Source organism: Phalacrocorax aristotelis, chromosome 2, assembly GCF_949628215.1.
Source record: "Phalacrocorax aristotelis chromosome 2, bGulAri2.1, whole genome shotgun sequence".
NCBI classification, from domain to species: Eukaryota; Metazoa; Chordata; class Aves; order Suliformes; family Phalacrocoracidae; genus Phalacrocorax; species Phalacrocorax aristotelis.
In genome coordinates this window covers 22,027,089-22,043,077 of record NC_134277.1, presented here as the reverse complement: position 1 = coordinate 22,043,077, position 15,989 = coordinate 22,027,089, and the positions used below count along the sequence as shown (strand labels likewise).

At 36.4% G+C, this 15,989-nt stretch overlaps 1 protein-coding gene across 1 annotated transcript in view; it reads left to right on the top strand.

Annotated features, from left to right (window-relative positions):
• Positions 1 to 15,989, top strand: part of MALRD1 (MAM and LDL receptor class A domain containing 1) — a 282,805-nt gene that overhangs the window by 88,924 nt on the left and 177,892 nt on the right. The window contains 2 exon segments of the mRNA XM_075082688.1: positions 1,945 to 2,121; positions 4,574 to 4,751. Of these exon segments, the coding sequence (XP_074938789.1) occupies positions 1,945 to 2,121; positions 4,574 to 4,751 (355 nt within the window).

Below are 15,989 nucleotides of genomic sequence, written 5' to 3'. Positions count from 1 at the left end.
ACAAGTTTATACAGTGTACAACATTTATTCTAACATTTTGATTATAAAGACTTTGTAAATACTCAGTTAATGTACAGTGCCTTATATCCAAGGAAGATAACCTTAAAAGAACTAATCAGAAAATCCGTACATGTTTACACATGAGATATGAAAAAAGCTTTAAAAATAAACAAGAAGAAAGTTGGAAAGTACAGATGGACAGAGTTTCAAAGTCCATAAATAGAAAAAAAAAAAGCTCATTTTGTGTGGAAAGATAAACAAAAATACTCAAGTATAATGGTGGACAGAGCTGAATAGGAAACAGGGTTTTTTTTGCGTTCTGAACATTTTAAAAAGGCTTTTAGTGTTGAGAGCAATTTTTGAGACACCCCAGGGTCCTGCCTCTGTTTTGTTTCCTCCACACCATAAAAAAATCCCAACAGCCAAAAAAGAGTCAGAGACTGTGGGAATACCCTGCAAAATAGTCAACAGCTATGGCATATTCCACCATATTTAACGCAAGTTGGATCAGTGGAAAAAAGCAGGGTTCTTACGTCCCTGCACCCTAGAATTAAGCACTAGCTGCCCAGTTGCTCTTGTTCCACTTCAGATAACTGGATACTGACCAGGGAGAGATGGGCTTGATAGTTTGGTGGTAAAGTCCCTCATAGGTAATAGTAAAGATGTCGAACATGTTGCTTTGATGCATGCTTTGAACACCCTAGCCAAAGGCTATTCAATGATGCTTGCTCTGGACAAAATGGTATTTCATCAATTATAGAAAATGAATTATTTCATAAGGGAGAAAGGAGCAGTTTTTCCTTTCTTTTCAGGTGTCATGAAGGTTATGTTACTTCAAAACTTCTTCTCCTGTTCCAGTGGATTAGGAGCAGAGACTTAAATGTGGCATTTATATTTAAAAATTTCTGACCAATAAGGTCTTTGCTATTATTATGAGTTCTAGATACATTTATTGTAGCATGCAATTAATCCCTCAAATGTTCCTTCCCCTAAGTCTTTTGTTTGATCCTTAAGATATTATGGGAGTATCATTCGATTGGAGTATAATTTATTTTATGTTATAGATGTGCTTTCTACCTTATGAAACAGGAATGGGTTCTACTTGTGGAGAATTTAGTATCAGTCTTAGTGCTCCAGGCCTCAGGGGAAAAAAATTCCTTGCTGTCCCAGACACTTTTTCCATACAAAGTCTTCACATGTACTTTTTAATTAACTCAGGTGTATTGCTCAGGTGCATTGTGCACTACAGCTAATAATTTCACTAACAATTCAATTTAAAGAGGCGATTATATAATGAAAATTCCTTTTATGGACAATAATAGCACGGATTTTCAAGAAATGAGAATGTGCCTGAAGAAAGGTGCATAGCAAAGAATAGGAGGAAAGGCAAAGACAATTGCTTTGAAAGAAGAGGTAATGAGTTTGGATGAAACATAAAGGAAGAGGTGGAACAAGATGGTGACCTCAGAATAATTTTTCTAATGAGAAAAAAATATTTTTTCACTTATGAAATTACAAGGTAAGAAGGTTACTTAGTAATTTCCAGTCATTTGCAGTAATCGACGTGTTAAAAACAGAGACATTATCATTGGAATAATGTTAGCCTTAGTTCACAGGGAAATTAAGTTTTGTGATTGTCAGTCTCCATGGCATTAGGTTGTTGAAAAGTCTCACTTAATGACAGGTAAGACATGTAAATAAATTCCTGCAAGTGTCGAAGATTGTATGAATGGTCGTTGGTTAGCATGACCAGCCTCGTGCTTTCCACTGAGGAAATGTCCAATTCAGTTCCTGCTGGGCAGCATGTAAGTCATTCAGCTTGGCCACCCAGGCATGTAAAGCCATATCCTTGACAAAGGGTGGGAGTAGCAAGGGGAGAAATCATTACAAAATTAGAATGCCTTGGTTCCATCGCTCAACATTTTGTTGGTTTGTTTTTCAAAGCAAACTTACCAACAATCTCTACAACTACTTCAGGAACCTCAGTTCCTGCCACACTCCCCATTAACAACTGCACAGAGAAGGAGTTTGTCTGTACAGCCTCTGGCCATTGCATCCAGATGATCCAGAAATGTGATTTTAGACCTGACTGTTCTGATAAGTCTGATGAATCAGCTTGTGGTGAGTGTACTAAATCTTGTACTTTGCTACCTTATTAGCTTGCAGCTGTTAGACACATTGCTTTAACTACTCTGTATTTACCTTTGCAATTTCGTATCAGCCCCTAGATGTTCTTTTTATTGTGATTTTCCCCAGAAAAAAATAATAACGTTTTTCTCTTAATGTGGGAATCTGAGATGTTATGCACTTTCTGCCTTCTAATGGGCTGATTCAGACTTGACATTCCAATTCACCTTACTACTGAAATGGGAGGGGGGAGGAATCCTCAGTTCCCCAGTGGTTGGTAGCTATAGATGACAATTTTTTTTAAGGAAGCATAGTTTCTCAAATTAAATGACCTATGACATATTTACATTTTTCAAATGTTCACTAGTCCAGAGTGGAAGAGAGAATTACTTTACAGTCTCATGTCTGGGGTGCACATCAGGGAGATTTGGGTTCACATCTTACCTACTTAAATGAATATGGGGTTTGGGTATTTTTTTTAATACAAAGTATTTTCATCATCAGCAATGACTGTGAAGTTCAGACTACTCCACACAAAAGTGAGTTCTGGCCTGTAAATTCCTAAACCTCTGATAGTGAGGTAGGAACACTGGAACTGGGACAACGGACAGGGTTACCACATGTTGTCCGTAGAAGACTAAGATATTTGTTGGTTGCTTCTGAGTTGCAGCAGTTCACACTATAGTATTTTAGAAGAAACTGTCAATGACTTTGTTTTGCCTTAAAGTACAGTACCTCAAAATACTGCTGTACCAAATCTGATTAATGAGCAAGACTGACATCTAGAGATAGTGACCTCATCAGCCTTTGCAAGCCAAACTATTCTCACTCAAGGTCAAAACTCTGCATTCATTACACATTGTTTAGGGAACTCAATCACTTCTCTCAGGGCTGAGGGCTCAATGATGAAAAATAACATGAGACCCCCTCTGTCTATTTCTTATGTGGGGGAAGAACCCTGGAAGAAATGAATCTGATATGTTCAATATCACTGGGTAATTTCCTGTAGCGTGAAAAAACACCAACCATTGAAATTCTGCCCTGAAAAATAATTGCAGGGTCCTTTGTATAGAACTTTTCTTTTTCCCCTCAGAAATTTACATTGTCCTGTAAAATATCCTTTCCTTCTGAGAGAGATAAATACTGTGGAGAATACACCTTTACATATTTGTTCTGTCTGAAGTCTCCCATCACTACAGCAATGAGGGCAATTTATCACTCAAATGACAGTGCTGGAATAGGAGTTAAGTATGTCCTGACTAAGGGCAGAAATATGTTCTCAGGGAGGTGTTACACTTCTCAGAGGCATTTGAAACATAACATTTATAAAGCATGTTAAAAAAGGGGAATAAACACTTAATACTATGCCACTCATTCTCAGGAAACATCACAAATCTTTATATTGGTAACTCCTGAGATCACGCTGGCTGCAGTTTGCTTCCTTACTGGAGATATACAAACTATAAATCAAAACTCACTCCCTCCTTAGTCTACCATTTTTAGCCTCCAAAGAAGGAAGGATCAGGCACATTCTCCTAATGCACTATGATTTCTGATGTAGAAGTTACCTCAGCTACAATAGCATTTGAGCTTTGTGGTTAAAATAAATTCTTGTTTCCCTACACAATTCTCACAGCAGTTGTAATAGTAATCTTGACTGTAATAATCTGTTTCAAAGTTCTGGAGAGTGACAGGACTCATCTTGCATCACCTAGACAAAGTTTTTGCAAAATATTCAGGAAAACTGGAATTCAGGATTTCAGGAATACTGGAGAATAAATATTCATAACAGAAATGGAAAATAAGTGGGTTTCTTTCCCCTAAATATTCTTACAGGGAGATGTATCGTGAGCGAGGGATGGTAGTGAGCTCAGTTTTCTTGTCCAGTTGCACAGGCTGCTGCATATTTATTTAGTAAGATAACAATTCAGTATTTGACACCAATTCCAAATAGCTGCATTATTATGTGGCTTTCAGGTATCCTGGGGACTGTTTGAAATATTGATTTGTTTTTTTAGAGTTTTGGTCATGGACTTTGTACACACTGTGCAATGAGTTGCTAATGTCATCAGTCTACAGGACTGAAGGAAATACTATGCAGGAGATGGCAGATTCATAGCTGCTGAATTTTACATGCATTTTAATGTATATCACACCACAAATTATTACAATGATCTCAAAGCTGGTCAGAACACATATGAAGGTAGATACTGAGATGCAAAAGAGTTGCTAAAACCTCCAAATTAAAATCTGTGTAATAAAAAAACATAGAAAATATAATTGATATTTTATCTATAGAAGAAAAACTATGCATGCTAGTATTGTGTAAATATTCATGGATACTATAAATTGAATCATTTTTTATTGACATGTTGTTTATCATAACATCAATTAACGATTTCCAATTTTTATATAAACATGAGATATTCACTCTTCTTCTCTAAAGTTATGGAAGTCTGTGACTTTGAAGATAAGACCCAGTGTGGATGGTATCAACCAGCCTTGGAGCAGATGCCACAAAATTATTCCATCCATACCACAAACATATTCAAGTGGGAACTTGGAAGAGGGGCAAATCTCTACCCTGGACAAGAAAACCACTGCCCATTAATTGATCATATTACGTGAGTATAATTTTTCAGGTACTTGAATCTTAATTGGACTGTGTAAGTTTAGCCATATATGGATTGTCAGGAGGAAAAACTGCTCAGTTCACAGTATTGAAGCAGTTTACTGATTTATTAATGGCATGTAATTAACTGACAATCAATGAAGTAGACATGCAGGACCAATAGTATCAATCCAACAGATGAATCAAAATAAAAAATGTCAATAAACAGGTACAAAACTTCCTTCTATAAGCAGTTCCCCAAAGTTTCGGTATCTCACCACCCAGAGAAACATGTTCATTCCCTCTCCCAGAGAACATGTGGGGAACAAGCATTTTCCCCCTTATGGGAAAGCAAGTTTGGAGACATGGATGCTCCAGGTTTATTTGTGTGCTGCTGGCTACAGACTGTTAATACATATGCCATGAGAAATCAACCCTCCTTGCAGCCCCCAAAATTGTCAGCGCAGCAGCTAGATGCAGGCTATTTGCAGCTTCCAGTGGGGACGATGCTCTTGTCTGGTCTATGCAGTGATTGTGGCACCAGCAAGATGACCTCTGGCATGTCAGAAACAGGTTTTGGCTGCTGCTGCTCCCACTCCATAATCTCTCCCCACTATTACAAATTTTCATCCTACTTTTATACCTCTTTCCAAGCTGACTTCTCCTTTGAAAGCTGGCTGTACAATTTCCTGGCTACTGTTTAATTTAGTTGATAGTGGTGATCGTCTTGATCAATTTTGGGCAAATACCTTCTCAGACAGTTTTTGTTCACACAGACAGTGCACACTCACTTTTCTACCTTGCTAGCTATCATTATCCTGGTGGTTTTGGCCAAGGATGGGCAGTACAAGTTACCCCAACAGTGGGTCCTGTGAATTATGCTGTTAATTAATAATTAACTAATGAAGTTCAAAACCACTGTAGTTAGAGTCAAATTCAGTTTAGTTGATATTTTACCATTTTTCTGACAAATTATATCACTTCACAGTAAAATGAAAAATATTTCTGTTCCCTCATTGAAGATTTCTAAATTAATTTTGGATTCTAGGTAGGTTGTTTAGCTAATTACTAAATCTTCCCAAAGACATTCTTTTGACTTGTCTCAAGGAGCAAAAATTAGCCTTTTTCCATGGAAATTTGGGGTTACTTTTTTTAAAAAAAAAAGTAAGAAGTGTGATATAAAAATGCATTAATGCAATTTATATTCCATTTAAAAGTAACCGTTAAGATTTATTGAAACAAAATCCCTACAGGTGACTAGCAAATGTATTGAGTACAAACAAGTTTCAATGTCATCCAACTTTAATTCACCTAATAAAGGAATTTCTGTACAGCATCATTCCTCTGTACAGAAAAACTCTTGCCTAGTTCTAATGACAAGCATATTTACTTTCTGTGGCAATAGTCCACAGAGTGCAAAAATGGACTTTAAATTAAAACCACTCCAACAGAGTGTTTGCTATATTGCTACAAGTTTAAAATGAGATCATAATGCATTTACTCAGCCTGAGAGTACTTCTATCACTATAAAAGAATCAGCTCAATATATTAGTTTCACTGTGTGCTTCATTAAATCACTGTATATTTTTTTTAAAAAAATATATATACCCAACCCCCCCCACCCCAAATCCTCATTCAACAATAGCAGAAAAGAATTACAGTGCTACCTAAATATTTTAAGGTCTCTACATTATATGTATATAAAAAAGTGGATCCTGTAAAAAAGCACAACTATTTATGATAAACTGGCTGTCAAATCTTTAATTGACTGCTATTTAATTGTTATATATTAGTCGATAATCAGCACTGTATGTGTACTTAGTAAATCCTCTCACAGCCTTTCCACTATAGATTTGCATTGGCACAGTGATACATGAAATCATATTACTGTTTTTCAACATATTTTCTGGGTTTAATGCAACTCACAGTATATTGAAAAGGATTGATGAAAAGAGAAAGTAAATGATCCATAGAGATTGTAGTTTTCAGGCAACACTGAAATGTATTGCTGTTGTGATGTTTCACATGAGATGTAATTTTGTTTTACTGTTTCCCCATTCCCTTTGTTTATTGGCCTACAGAAGAGAACAGAGCATGATGCTTCCAAACTACCGCAGGAGATGCAGAGCAGCAGTTTTGTTGAATAAAAACCCTGCAACATTTTGTTTTATTTTCTCATCCATTTCCCCCAAATTTCCATGGAGTTACATGGGAGAAGCTGAACTACTGTAATCCTGTGTGTTTGGTTATTAAAATAAACCGTGCAGGATTATGTATAGAAATGTTTACATTCATCCTGGCACAAGAGTGGCAGACAGTGCAGCTTACAATGAGCTCTTTCAGCAGACAGGCCTGTGAATAGTTGGAGATTCAAACCATCTGCTTCCATAGAATATGTATTTGGGCTAGCCACATGTAGGCAGATGAATTGTAAGGTGGAGGTGAGGGTCTTTGAAGCTGTCGTTACATTAATTAAGTGAAAGTAATGCCTTCAGAAATGGAGGACAGAACAGCTTGTATGTGTGTATATAAGCCCAAGGCTGGAGGAATAGAAGCTGTTATGGGAATCTGCTATGGCAGCCTGACAGTCCTTGGCTTGAGCTGGAGAAAGGATGGCACGTGTTTTGCAAAGAACTAGGTGACATTGGCATTATGCACTGAAAAGACCATTATGCGTATATGAATGTAGACCTCTTATGGCATGTTTCTACACTTAGCAAATGGGAATTATCTATTGCAGTTAGGTTTCTAAATGCTATAATAATGAAATTATCAATTTGTGTAGGCTTAAACAAGTGTATAGAATAGACACCAGCAAATGGATAACTCTATAAATTTATTTCTATTTTAGAGAAACTGGTTAGTTATGTAGCAAATTCTCTGACGTTATTGATGATATTTGGGTACAAATGTTATTTGAAAACTTTGTAGGCTCTTAATTTATATGATAATTCGTACTCAAATCTGTCATCAAAACTAATAAATCAACACAAAAAAGGATGGGGAACTAAAATTCTAAGCTCACATGATAATTATTGCTGTGTAAATAGCTCCCTTGATAACCATATGTTTAATACATCTGTCTTGCTTTTGTGTCTCCTTTTCAGACAACCATCATCAGAATTTAGCACAGGAAAAAACAGGAAAAATTAAGGACTTTAAGTAATATACATAAGCCCAGGAGGTTTTTTTAGTGGTCAAGAAATGTTTTAAAGTTTAGCCTAAGAACTTCAAAATAGGTCAAAAAAATTATAATCCCACAGGACATTACTCATGAAATATTGGAAAGAAGAAAGCTGAATTTAACTACCTGAAGGCATTTCTTTTTTTCATACTGCATTTCAATTAGCTGATATAACCAAAATGCCAAAACATTTCTATTATATTGCACGTACAAATGGCCCTTGTTCTGTGCCACTGAGCCTGACATAGAAGAGACAATAAAAGGAGCACTGAAATCTACATTGAAATGCATTTTTGCATTTCAGTGCAAAATTTGGAGACTGGGTAGTCTCCAAAATAGTTATGTCCAGTTAAGGAATAGCTTGTGCGAGGGGTCAGAGACCGCATCAGCTATGACCTGGAAAGGGTTGTGCAAGGAATGTTGAGACAGCCTTATATGCACAAAGCTGTATTTGGAGCATCCATAGCTGAATGCATTGATTCTAAAGGTAAGATTCATGCTCTGTGAAAAGTCAAAGGAGATAGAGGTTAAACCGTCTTCAGTGGCCAGACGGGAAAATAAGTAACAGGGTGTGTCACAGATGAGGATCCTCTCCAGTATAGCATATTTCCCTCTGTAACTCTTTTGCCATAGTAGCTATATAGTTTTCATCAGGACTGAACTGTCTCAGGATTTTTAAGGTGCTAGGGCATGAAACAACCCATAAGAACAACAACGGGAAAATCATTGCTGCAGTAGCCTCCTGGTGCCTAGGTGGAAGGGTGCAAAGTTGTAAGTCAAAGGCAAACTGTAGAGTTGCAAATGGGACGATGAGAGGAGCCAAGGCCAGCCCTCCTCCAGTCACTGCAGTAGCTGCCTTGTGCTACCAAAAAGGCAGCTGGAGCTCTCAGTCCTCCTGACACTCTCAGCACAGGCAGCTGCTTCCTTGACCATTTTAGGAGAGCTTTTTTCAAGTTGCCTTGTCTCCCTGCTAGCTTCATGCCAGTGCTTCATTCTTCATTCCAGCCAACTTCTTGATTCAAGGAGTGCTTTATATCCAAAAGCAAACCTTTTAAAATCCTTTTCCGATATTGAGATAGCTTTGTCCACATGATGTTTAGACATAGCCCTTGAGACATGTGTTCTGTATGCAGAAATCTCATTCAAAGGCTATAAGGTGAATTCTTCACTTGAATTATTCTACATTCTCAAAAGCGCACATACTTTCATATAGAGACAATATCTTCTCTAGAGTGATTTGCAATGCAGAAGTTACAGGAAGATGCTTACAGTTAGCCCAGCAGATATTTCACAGAATCATAGAATACTTTGGGTTGGAAGGGACCTTTAAAGGTCATCTAGTCCACCCCCTTGCAGTGAGCAGGGACATCTTCAACTAGATCAGGTTGCTCAGAGCCCCATCCAGCCTGACCTTGAATGTTTCCAGGGATGGGGCCTCCACAACCTCTCTGGGCAACTCGTTCCAGTGCTTCACCACCCTCACTCTAAAAAATTTCTTCCTTATATCCAGTCTAAATGGCATTCTCCTTTAGTTTAAAACCATTATACATGTGTCTGAGGGTGTTGTCTAAGTGCTTCTTGAATAACATCAGGCTTGGTGTCATGACTGCCTCCCTGGGGAGCCTGTTCCAGTGCTCCACCACCCTCTGGGTGAAGAACCTTTTCCTAATATCCAACCTATAAAACACATATTCTCTTATGAAAGTGATTCAGCCAAATATTTTTCTAAAAACAGAAATTTAGGCTTTCTATCTACCCAGGAAGCCCAAAGTAATGTATTGTTATTTTTAGATCTATTATTATATTTCTATTACTACAAAAAATTAAAGACTTGTTGAAAGTCTTGGCAAGGTCATTCACAAAAAAGTAAAAATGTCTGTGACAATTTATTCTATAATCCTTTTTTATTTCATTAGGAATTTTTCAGAGGATGAGAATTCAGATAATAAAGGTTCAGAAAACAAATTTTCCTCTTCAGTCTTTTTTTGGAACAAGGTGCAGCTTAGTATATGCTTGTTGTGAAATATGAACTAATTTGTGTTAGTACTTCATTAAAGTATTAACAAAGCATCACAGGTAATCAAATGTTTTACTCTGCACATTAGTAAATATCCAGGGTGGTGATAAGGCAAGAAACAAGACCATAAATATTAAACATTTGATGATAAGTAAACATGTAGTTACTGAGGAGTTTTCTACAGTAAAATACAATTTTATACTAAGCTGTAATGCAGAAAATTCTTAATTAAAACTAACGTCCATTGTGATTGAAATTTTGGTGGCTTTTTACCTCAAGCTTGGTTATTTGAGAAGGAAACTCATTCCTCTTGTTTCCTTTTGCCTTCAACCTCACAGAATTTATGGAGATATGACAGAATGCTAATGAGATGTGGCAGGTTCAGATGATCCATGGAAACACCATGAAATAATCTCAGCCTTGTGCCAATCATAAGCCATCAGACTAAAATCTCCGATGGAGAAAATCCAACCAACAGCCACTGACTGTTGTGTCATGATCAAAACATGGAATCTTTCTTCTCTGATGCCATTTGCTTTATGTGGTGGTTGTTACGCTGCAATGCTTTTAAGTGCTATTGGTAAATCTTGAGAGAGTTTGAACAGAGATTCTGTGAGAACAATGATTCTGACAAAACAAAGGAAAAAAAGAAAAGGGTTAATGGTTCATAATATACTAATCTGTGCTGTACTGTTCAACTATAAAGGTTTATTTGGTGGCAGTTAAGTTTATTAGGCTTTAGTTTTCAGTATCAGCTGCTCTGTTATTTTAGCCTTCTGCTAATTTAAGGTGTCCTCAAACCAATGATAGTTTCTGCTTTTAAAGGACCCAGCACTTTCTGCAGTTCTAAAGACACATCTGTGCAATTTTAAATGACACAGCTACAGCTCAGAGGTTTAGAGATTTGCAAAATTTGCAAATGCACGATCAATACAGAAAGGCACAACTTATTTACAGGAGTATGCAGTGATCATATATTGTCTGAGCAAGAAATATGTTTTTTTAAACAGTTGTTGCTACTTCCAAAGTGTTGCTCTGCTCGGTTAGTGAGAGAAGGAAAATGGGATTTGAAATGCTTCATCAGATTTGTAGTTCATTAGTATTATGCACTTTCCTCTGATTATAAACTGTGTGTCAGCGTTGCAGTTCAGGAATGATTAGAGCTGATGTAGGTACCCCTGCTCCAGCCCAATTTTAGCTACCACCAGTTCCGATTGCTGTAGTATGGTAGTGTGGCACTCAGCAAGGTGCACAAAACTGTCCTGCAGTGCTAAACAAAGACTTGGGTGGTTACACCTCACTCATCTCTATTCTTCTGTGATTACACTATATCTCTGAAGCACTGGATTTATTTTGAAGTGCACCAATTTTCCAGTCTGTTCTCCGGCCATGTCTGCATACCCATTTGTATTCTTTTCCCCATAGCTGAATAATACTGCCAGATGAATCTACAAGAAGTAATTAAGATTAGTTTATAAAATTCCAGTTTCTCCTGTAAAGCCTTGTTCAGAATATACTCTGGACAGTTTATAGCTTTCTGTTTTAAATTTTGTTATCAAAACTCTTATAATGGAGATTTCGTCTTCTCTTGAACTTTCTACAAGTGATATATTAATTACCAGAGCAATGAAATTACCATATACCTTATTTTCCCATTAATTTCTTTAAGAACAAATCTCTCAGTTTTTATTATGCAATCAGAACCTTTACTTTGTAGAGGTAATCCCAAAAGCAGATTAAAAGTGTGTATAATATATGGAATGATTTTCAAAGGACTGATGGAATGCTGTCTGCATTATTCCAACCAAAACAATAAAAACAAAGCTCCTGAGACAAAATACCTTCCTGAAGGCACAAACCAAGCCTTACTGCAATACACCACAAGAAATGCTTAATACACCAATTCTGTATTTGCCATTTTATATTTATGGGTGTCTGAAGGTTCAACATATTTCACTATAGTATATTTATGTAGGATTTGCTGTCTCATTCCGTTTAGGCTGTGCTAACTACTATTCTTTAAGCAGGAATTTCTTGAAGACACTGAAATCAACGATGATGCTTTTAAATGAGCCTTTTAGACATAGGGAGTATAAATGATACCTGAGAGTACTAAAGTTAGTTACACTTATGTAGAAGTGAAGGAAAAGTGTGAGCTTTATGGGATGTTTTTACACTCCATAGATCTGTTATCACTAGTATTATTTACTTTAGGAAAATGTCTGTGTGTATCTATTGAACTTGCTTGAGAACTTTATTCACAGTGAAGTGAAACACATAGCATTAAGCCCTGTAGGCTCCACAGTTGTTTCTAAGAAGATGTTTATAGTACTCTTAAAGACAATGGAAAATGAAAGGAAGGGGATACTTCAGTCTTGTAAAGGGGAGCTTATGTAGCATGTTACAATGTATCTGTCACAAGCTCTGATGGGTATTGTGCTTCAATATATGCAATTCTTGTGATTCTCAATTTGAACAAGTGTAGATTTCATCAGAACAAAGGCTTGAGGGCATCTAGAGAAATAAGGTAACATTAATCATGATCTATTTTTTCATATATTTATAGACTTGTTAATTCACATACTTTCATTCCCCCACCCCCCGCCCCCCACCAAACTTCAAAAACACTTTCTGAGAATATCTAATATTTCCCCTTGTTACACCCAGTAAGAAAAGTGAAAGTTACATGTGGCTGCAGTGCAGTCTGAGAAGAATCCCTCTGAGACACTGTGCATAAGGTTTCTCCACCCTCCTCTTGCCCTTTAGAACTGGGACTGTAAATTCAACTTTGATTATCAGGTGACTCCACCAGCACTTATAAGAAATGATCCACCTTCAGTAATGAAATCTGGAGTCTTGTCACACTTCAGGTTGATATTATCTTTTCACATTGTCATAGTCCATTTGTTAGTGTCTGCTTACGTCATTAGTGGCAAAGTTCAGATGAATGTGTGTGGAAAAACACGATGTATATAATATACACTAGTATCACCTGAAGCAATATGTTGTTTAAAAACTAAACACTAAAAACTGTACATTTAATATTTTTATAAGAGACATCTCTGTACTCTGTGTTTAATGAAACTGTAGCAAATATAATAATTCTTTTTTAGGAAAAAAAAAGTTTGGGGTTGAAAAGTGCTGAAAAAGTAATACTAAGTTTTGCACCAGCTATTTGGGGAACAAAATTATTCATATTACTTGTGGGTCCAACTTTAATATGTTATGTTATGAATATATGTTATTAAATACTAATTACTTTTAAGACTAAGCTAATGGTCAGACATTATTTGCAAGATGATGTCGAATAACTAGTCCATTTCAAGTAACTGTAATTTAATCAAACCTAATTTTGTATGAAGCATGTACTCAAAGTATTTTTTAGCTCTGTATATTAGGATGCCAGAGCATGGGATTAATCTCATAATGAAAATAGATTAAACTGTGAAGAATTTAATCATTGTGTGTGGGTAAAACTTTACCAGTGCATTTTGCTTCTGGAATTCATATCTTTTATGTAAAACAAAGCATCAAAGTTGTACTCAAAGCCTTATGTGCTACGCTTGTATCATGGTCAAAGAAAGCAACTTTCTTCTGGAATTTTGACTCCTGGAGTCTGATAATAAATATAATGCACTTCAATTTAGTGCAAGAATTCCTTCTCACATTTGTGGCGATTTTCTCTGGAGAACCTTTCTAACCTCAGTGCCCAATTACAGGTCTCAGTATGTAGCTAGTGCTTTGGTGCGTTAAACACCTTTGTTTCTGTTCAGTTTGAATTAGCCATTGAAGCTCAATCCTGTATTTGTGTGCAAAGTTCGGGTGCTGAAGGTAGAGAATTTTGTGTCTACCACTGTACAAAGAACCCAGGGGTGTTGGCATCCAGCAATTTACAGACAGTTGTCTGTAAACACAGCTAAAGGGTGGTTTCTGCAATAGGAAATAGCTCTATTATATCCTTTCAGAAAGCAGTCTTCCAAAAAATTTTTATCTACTTTGTTATGGCATGACAATCATATTAGTTTTTTGATTCTGAGTTTACTATGCATTGATGTTAAATGTTAAGGGAGACGGGAGGTTACTACATAGAAAAATGTTTTAAATCATGGCAAAAGAACTTATTCTTTTCAGAATAACCACTGTTTGAAATTAAATTTATCACATATTGCTGTATGTGAAGGTCTGCATTCCTGACCACTGTTTGCTTTCAATTCCTTTTTAATTTTTTGAAATGCTTACAGATATGCTTAAATTTAATTGAAGAAAAGCCTTCCTTATTTTTTTTCTTTGTAGTTGTTAAGTACAGATTTGAGTTACTGAGTATTTAAAACCTATTAATAGTTAAGTGGTCAGAATTGTTCAGTGGGTAAAATCTTTCTCTGATAGATAGTAAAATTAATTAGGTTATTTGAGTTCTTATTGTCCTTTAAGATTACTGAAAGTTACACATTTTATGACATTTTAATTTTGCATATAGATTCTTTTTCTTCAATAATAACCTCACAGCTGCAATCCTTTATTCAGGAAAGAACCCCGTTGAAGCCATTGAATATGTTATGTGTAAGACACAGCAAGACAGGGGCTGTAAAAGATCTGTTCATATGTTATGATCTATAATAGGCCATCCTACATTATCTACAGAAGGATAAGTAGTCAAACTACTTCTGGTGCAGACACTGAATATCTAGCAAATGCAGATACTAATGAAACAAGGTCATGTTTTCTCGTTCTCCTTCTTTCTCCTCATAAAACCTCTCATGCTTCCTGAAGAAGTGTGCTCTGCCACATTTCTTTCAGATTCACAGTCATTATACATCTTAGGTAAAACCTTGGCGACTGTCCACAGACTGCTCTCTCCTTCATAGCTCAAGTGTTGCCTTCTGGTTGAAATAATGGGCATAATGGGCAGTGTATCAAGTAGCTGTTACCCAGAGTATAACGGAGGTGATAAATTTCTTCTTGAATGAGTACTTGACTATTAAGGTGTCTTTCACTTCTGAAGTTTTTTAGCATCTTTTTGTGATTTATACAGTAGATAGAGAAAAGACTGGTCTCCCCCAGCCCCACTACCCTCATAAAGGATGCATAGGACGTGATAAATGCAAACTGAAACCACTGCCTTTTCCAATTCAAACCATCAACTAGAGCTTTGATGGCCCACATTTTCCTGATATGTCTAGTATCCCACAATCCTTCCCCTTTGGTCAAGAGTGCTTCTTTTGGATGTCATCTAGTGCCCTACTGGTTTTTTTGACCACTACTTTGGGATTTCTCTCTGTACAGAAACCCATCTAGACTAATAGCAGGTCACTGAATTGGCAGATGCTGGACAGATGGTGTTGGAGAACTGAATAATAATGCTTTAGACGTGTAATAGGTCCAACATGTCTACCAGGCTCTGACTTGCTCTATAGATGCTGCAAAGTGTTTATGGACTTAAATATCCAGGAAAAATGGAAAGGAATGTAGAAGCTGCTGCTTTTTAAATTTCAAATGTTAGCGTGGCATACTAATCATTGGCATGCATATCCCTCTGAGGGAACTGAAATTCCTCTCTCTGGTTTACCTATTTTGTTTTGGGTTTTTTATTTGTTTTGTTTTTCTCATTATTGCTGAGATTTGGAAGGAAATCGGAACTCTTTAATGAAATGGAGCTGTTAGTTTTCTAATTAGATCTTGTTTTTACGCTAAGTGAAAAATAAAGAGTAAAGGGTATTTTATAAGTCCATCTAAGTGCTTAATCAGGGATTCTCAAAAAATTTGTAGAAGATACATAGATGAATTAACACTTTAAAAACTGAGAGATGTCCAACGATTAATTAAATCAGAGCTTGAACTTTCTGTACAGGAAAGTTCAGCTGACTGATTTTTGATCCACTTTCAGACATTAAAACAATAGAAAGTTACTACTGTGAAATGAGTGATTCACAGCATGAGACTTTACTTGATAACACTACCAGATTTAATCTGGGGCTGATTTTTTAGATAGACTTCCAAATATTTTTTAACACACCTAATCTTTCCCTAAATACTAATTCCCATTTAGTATA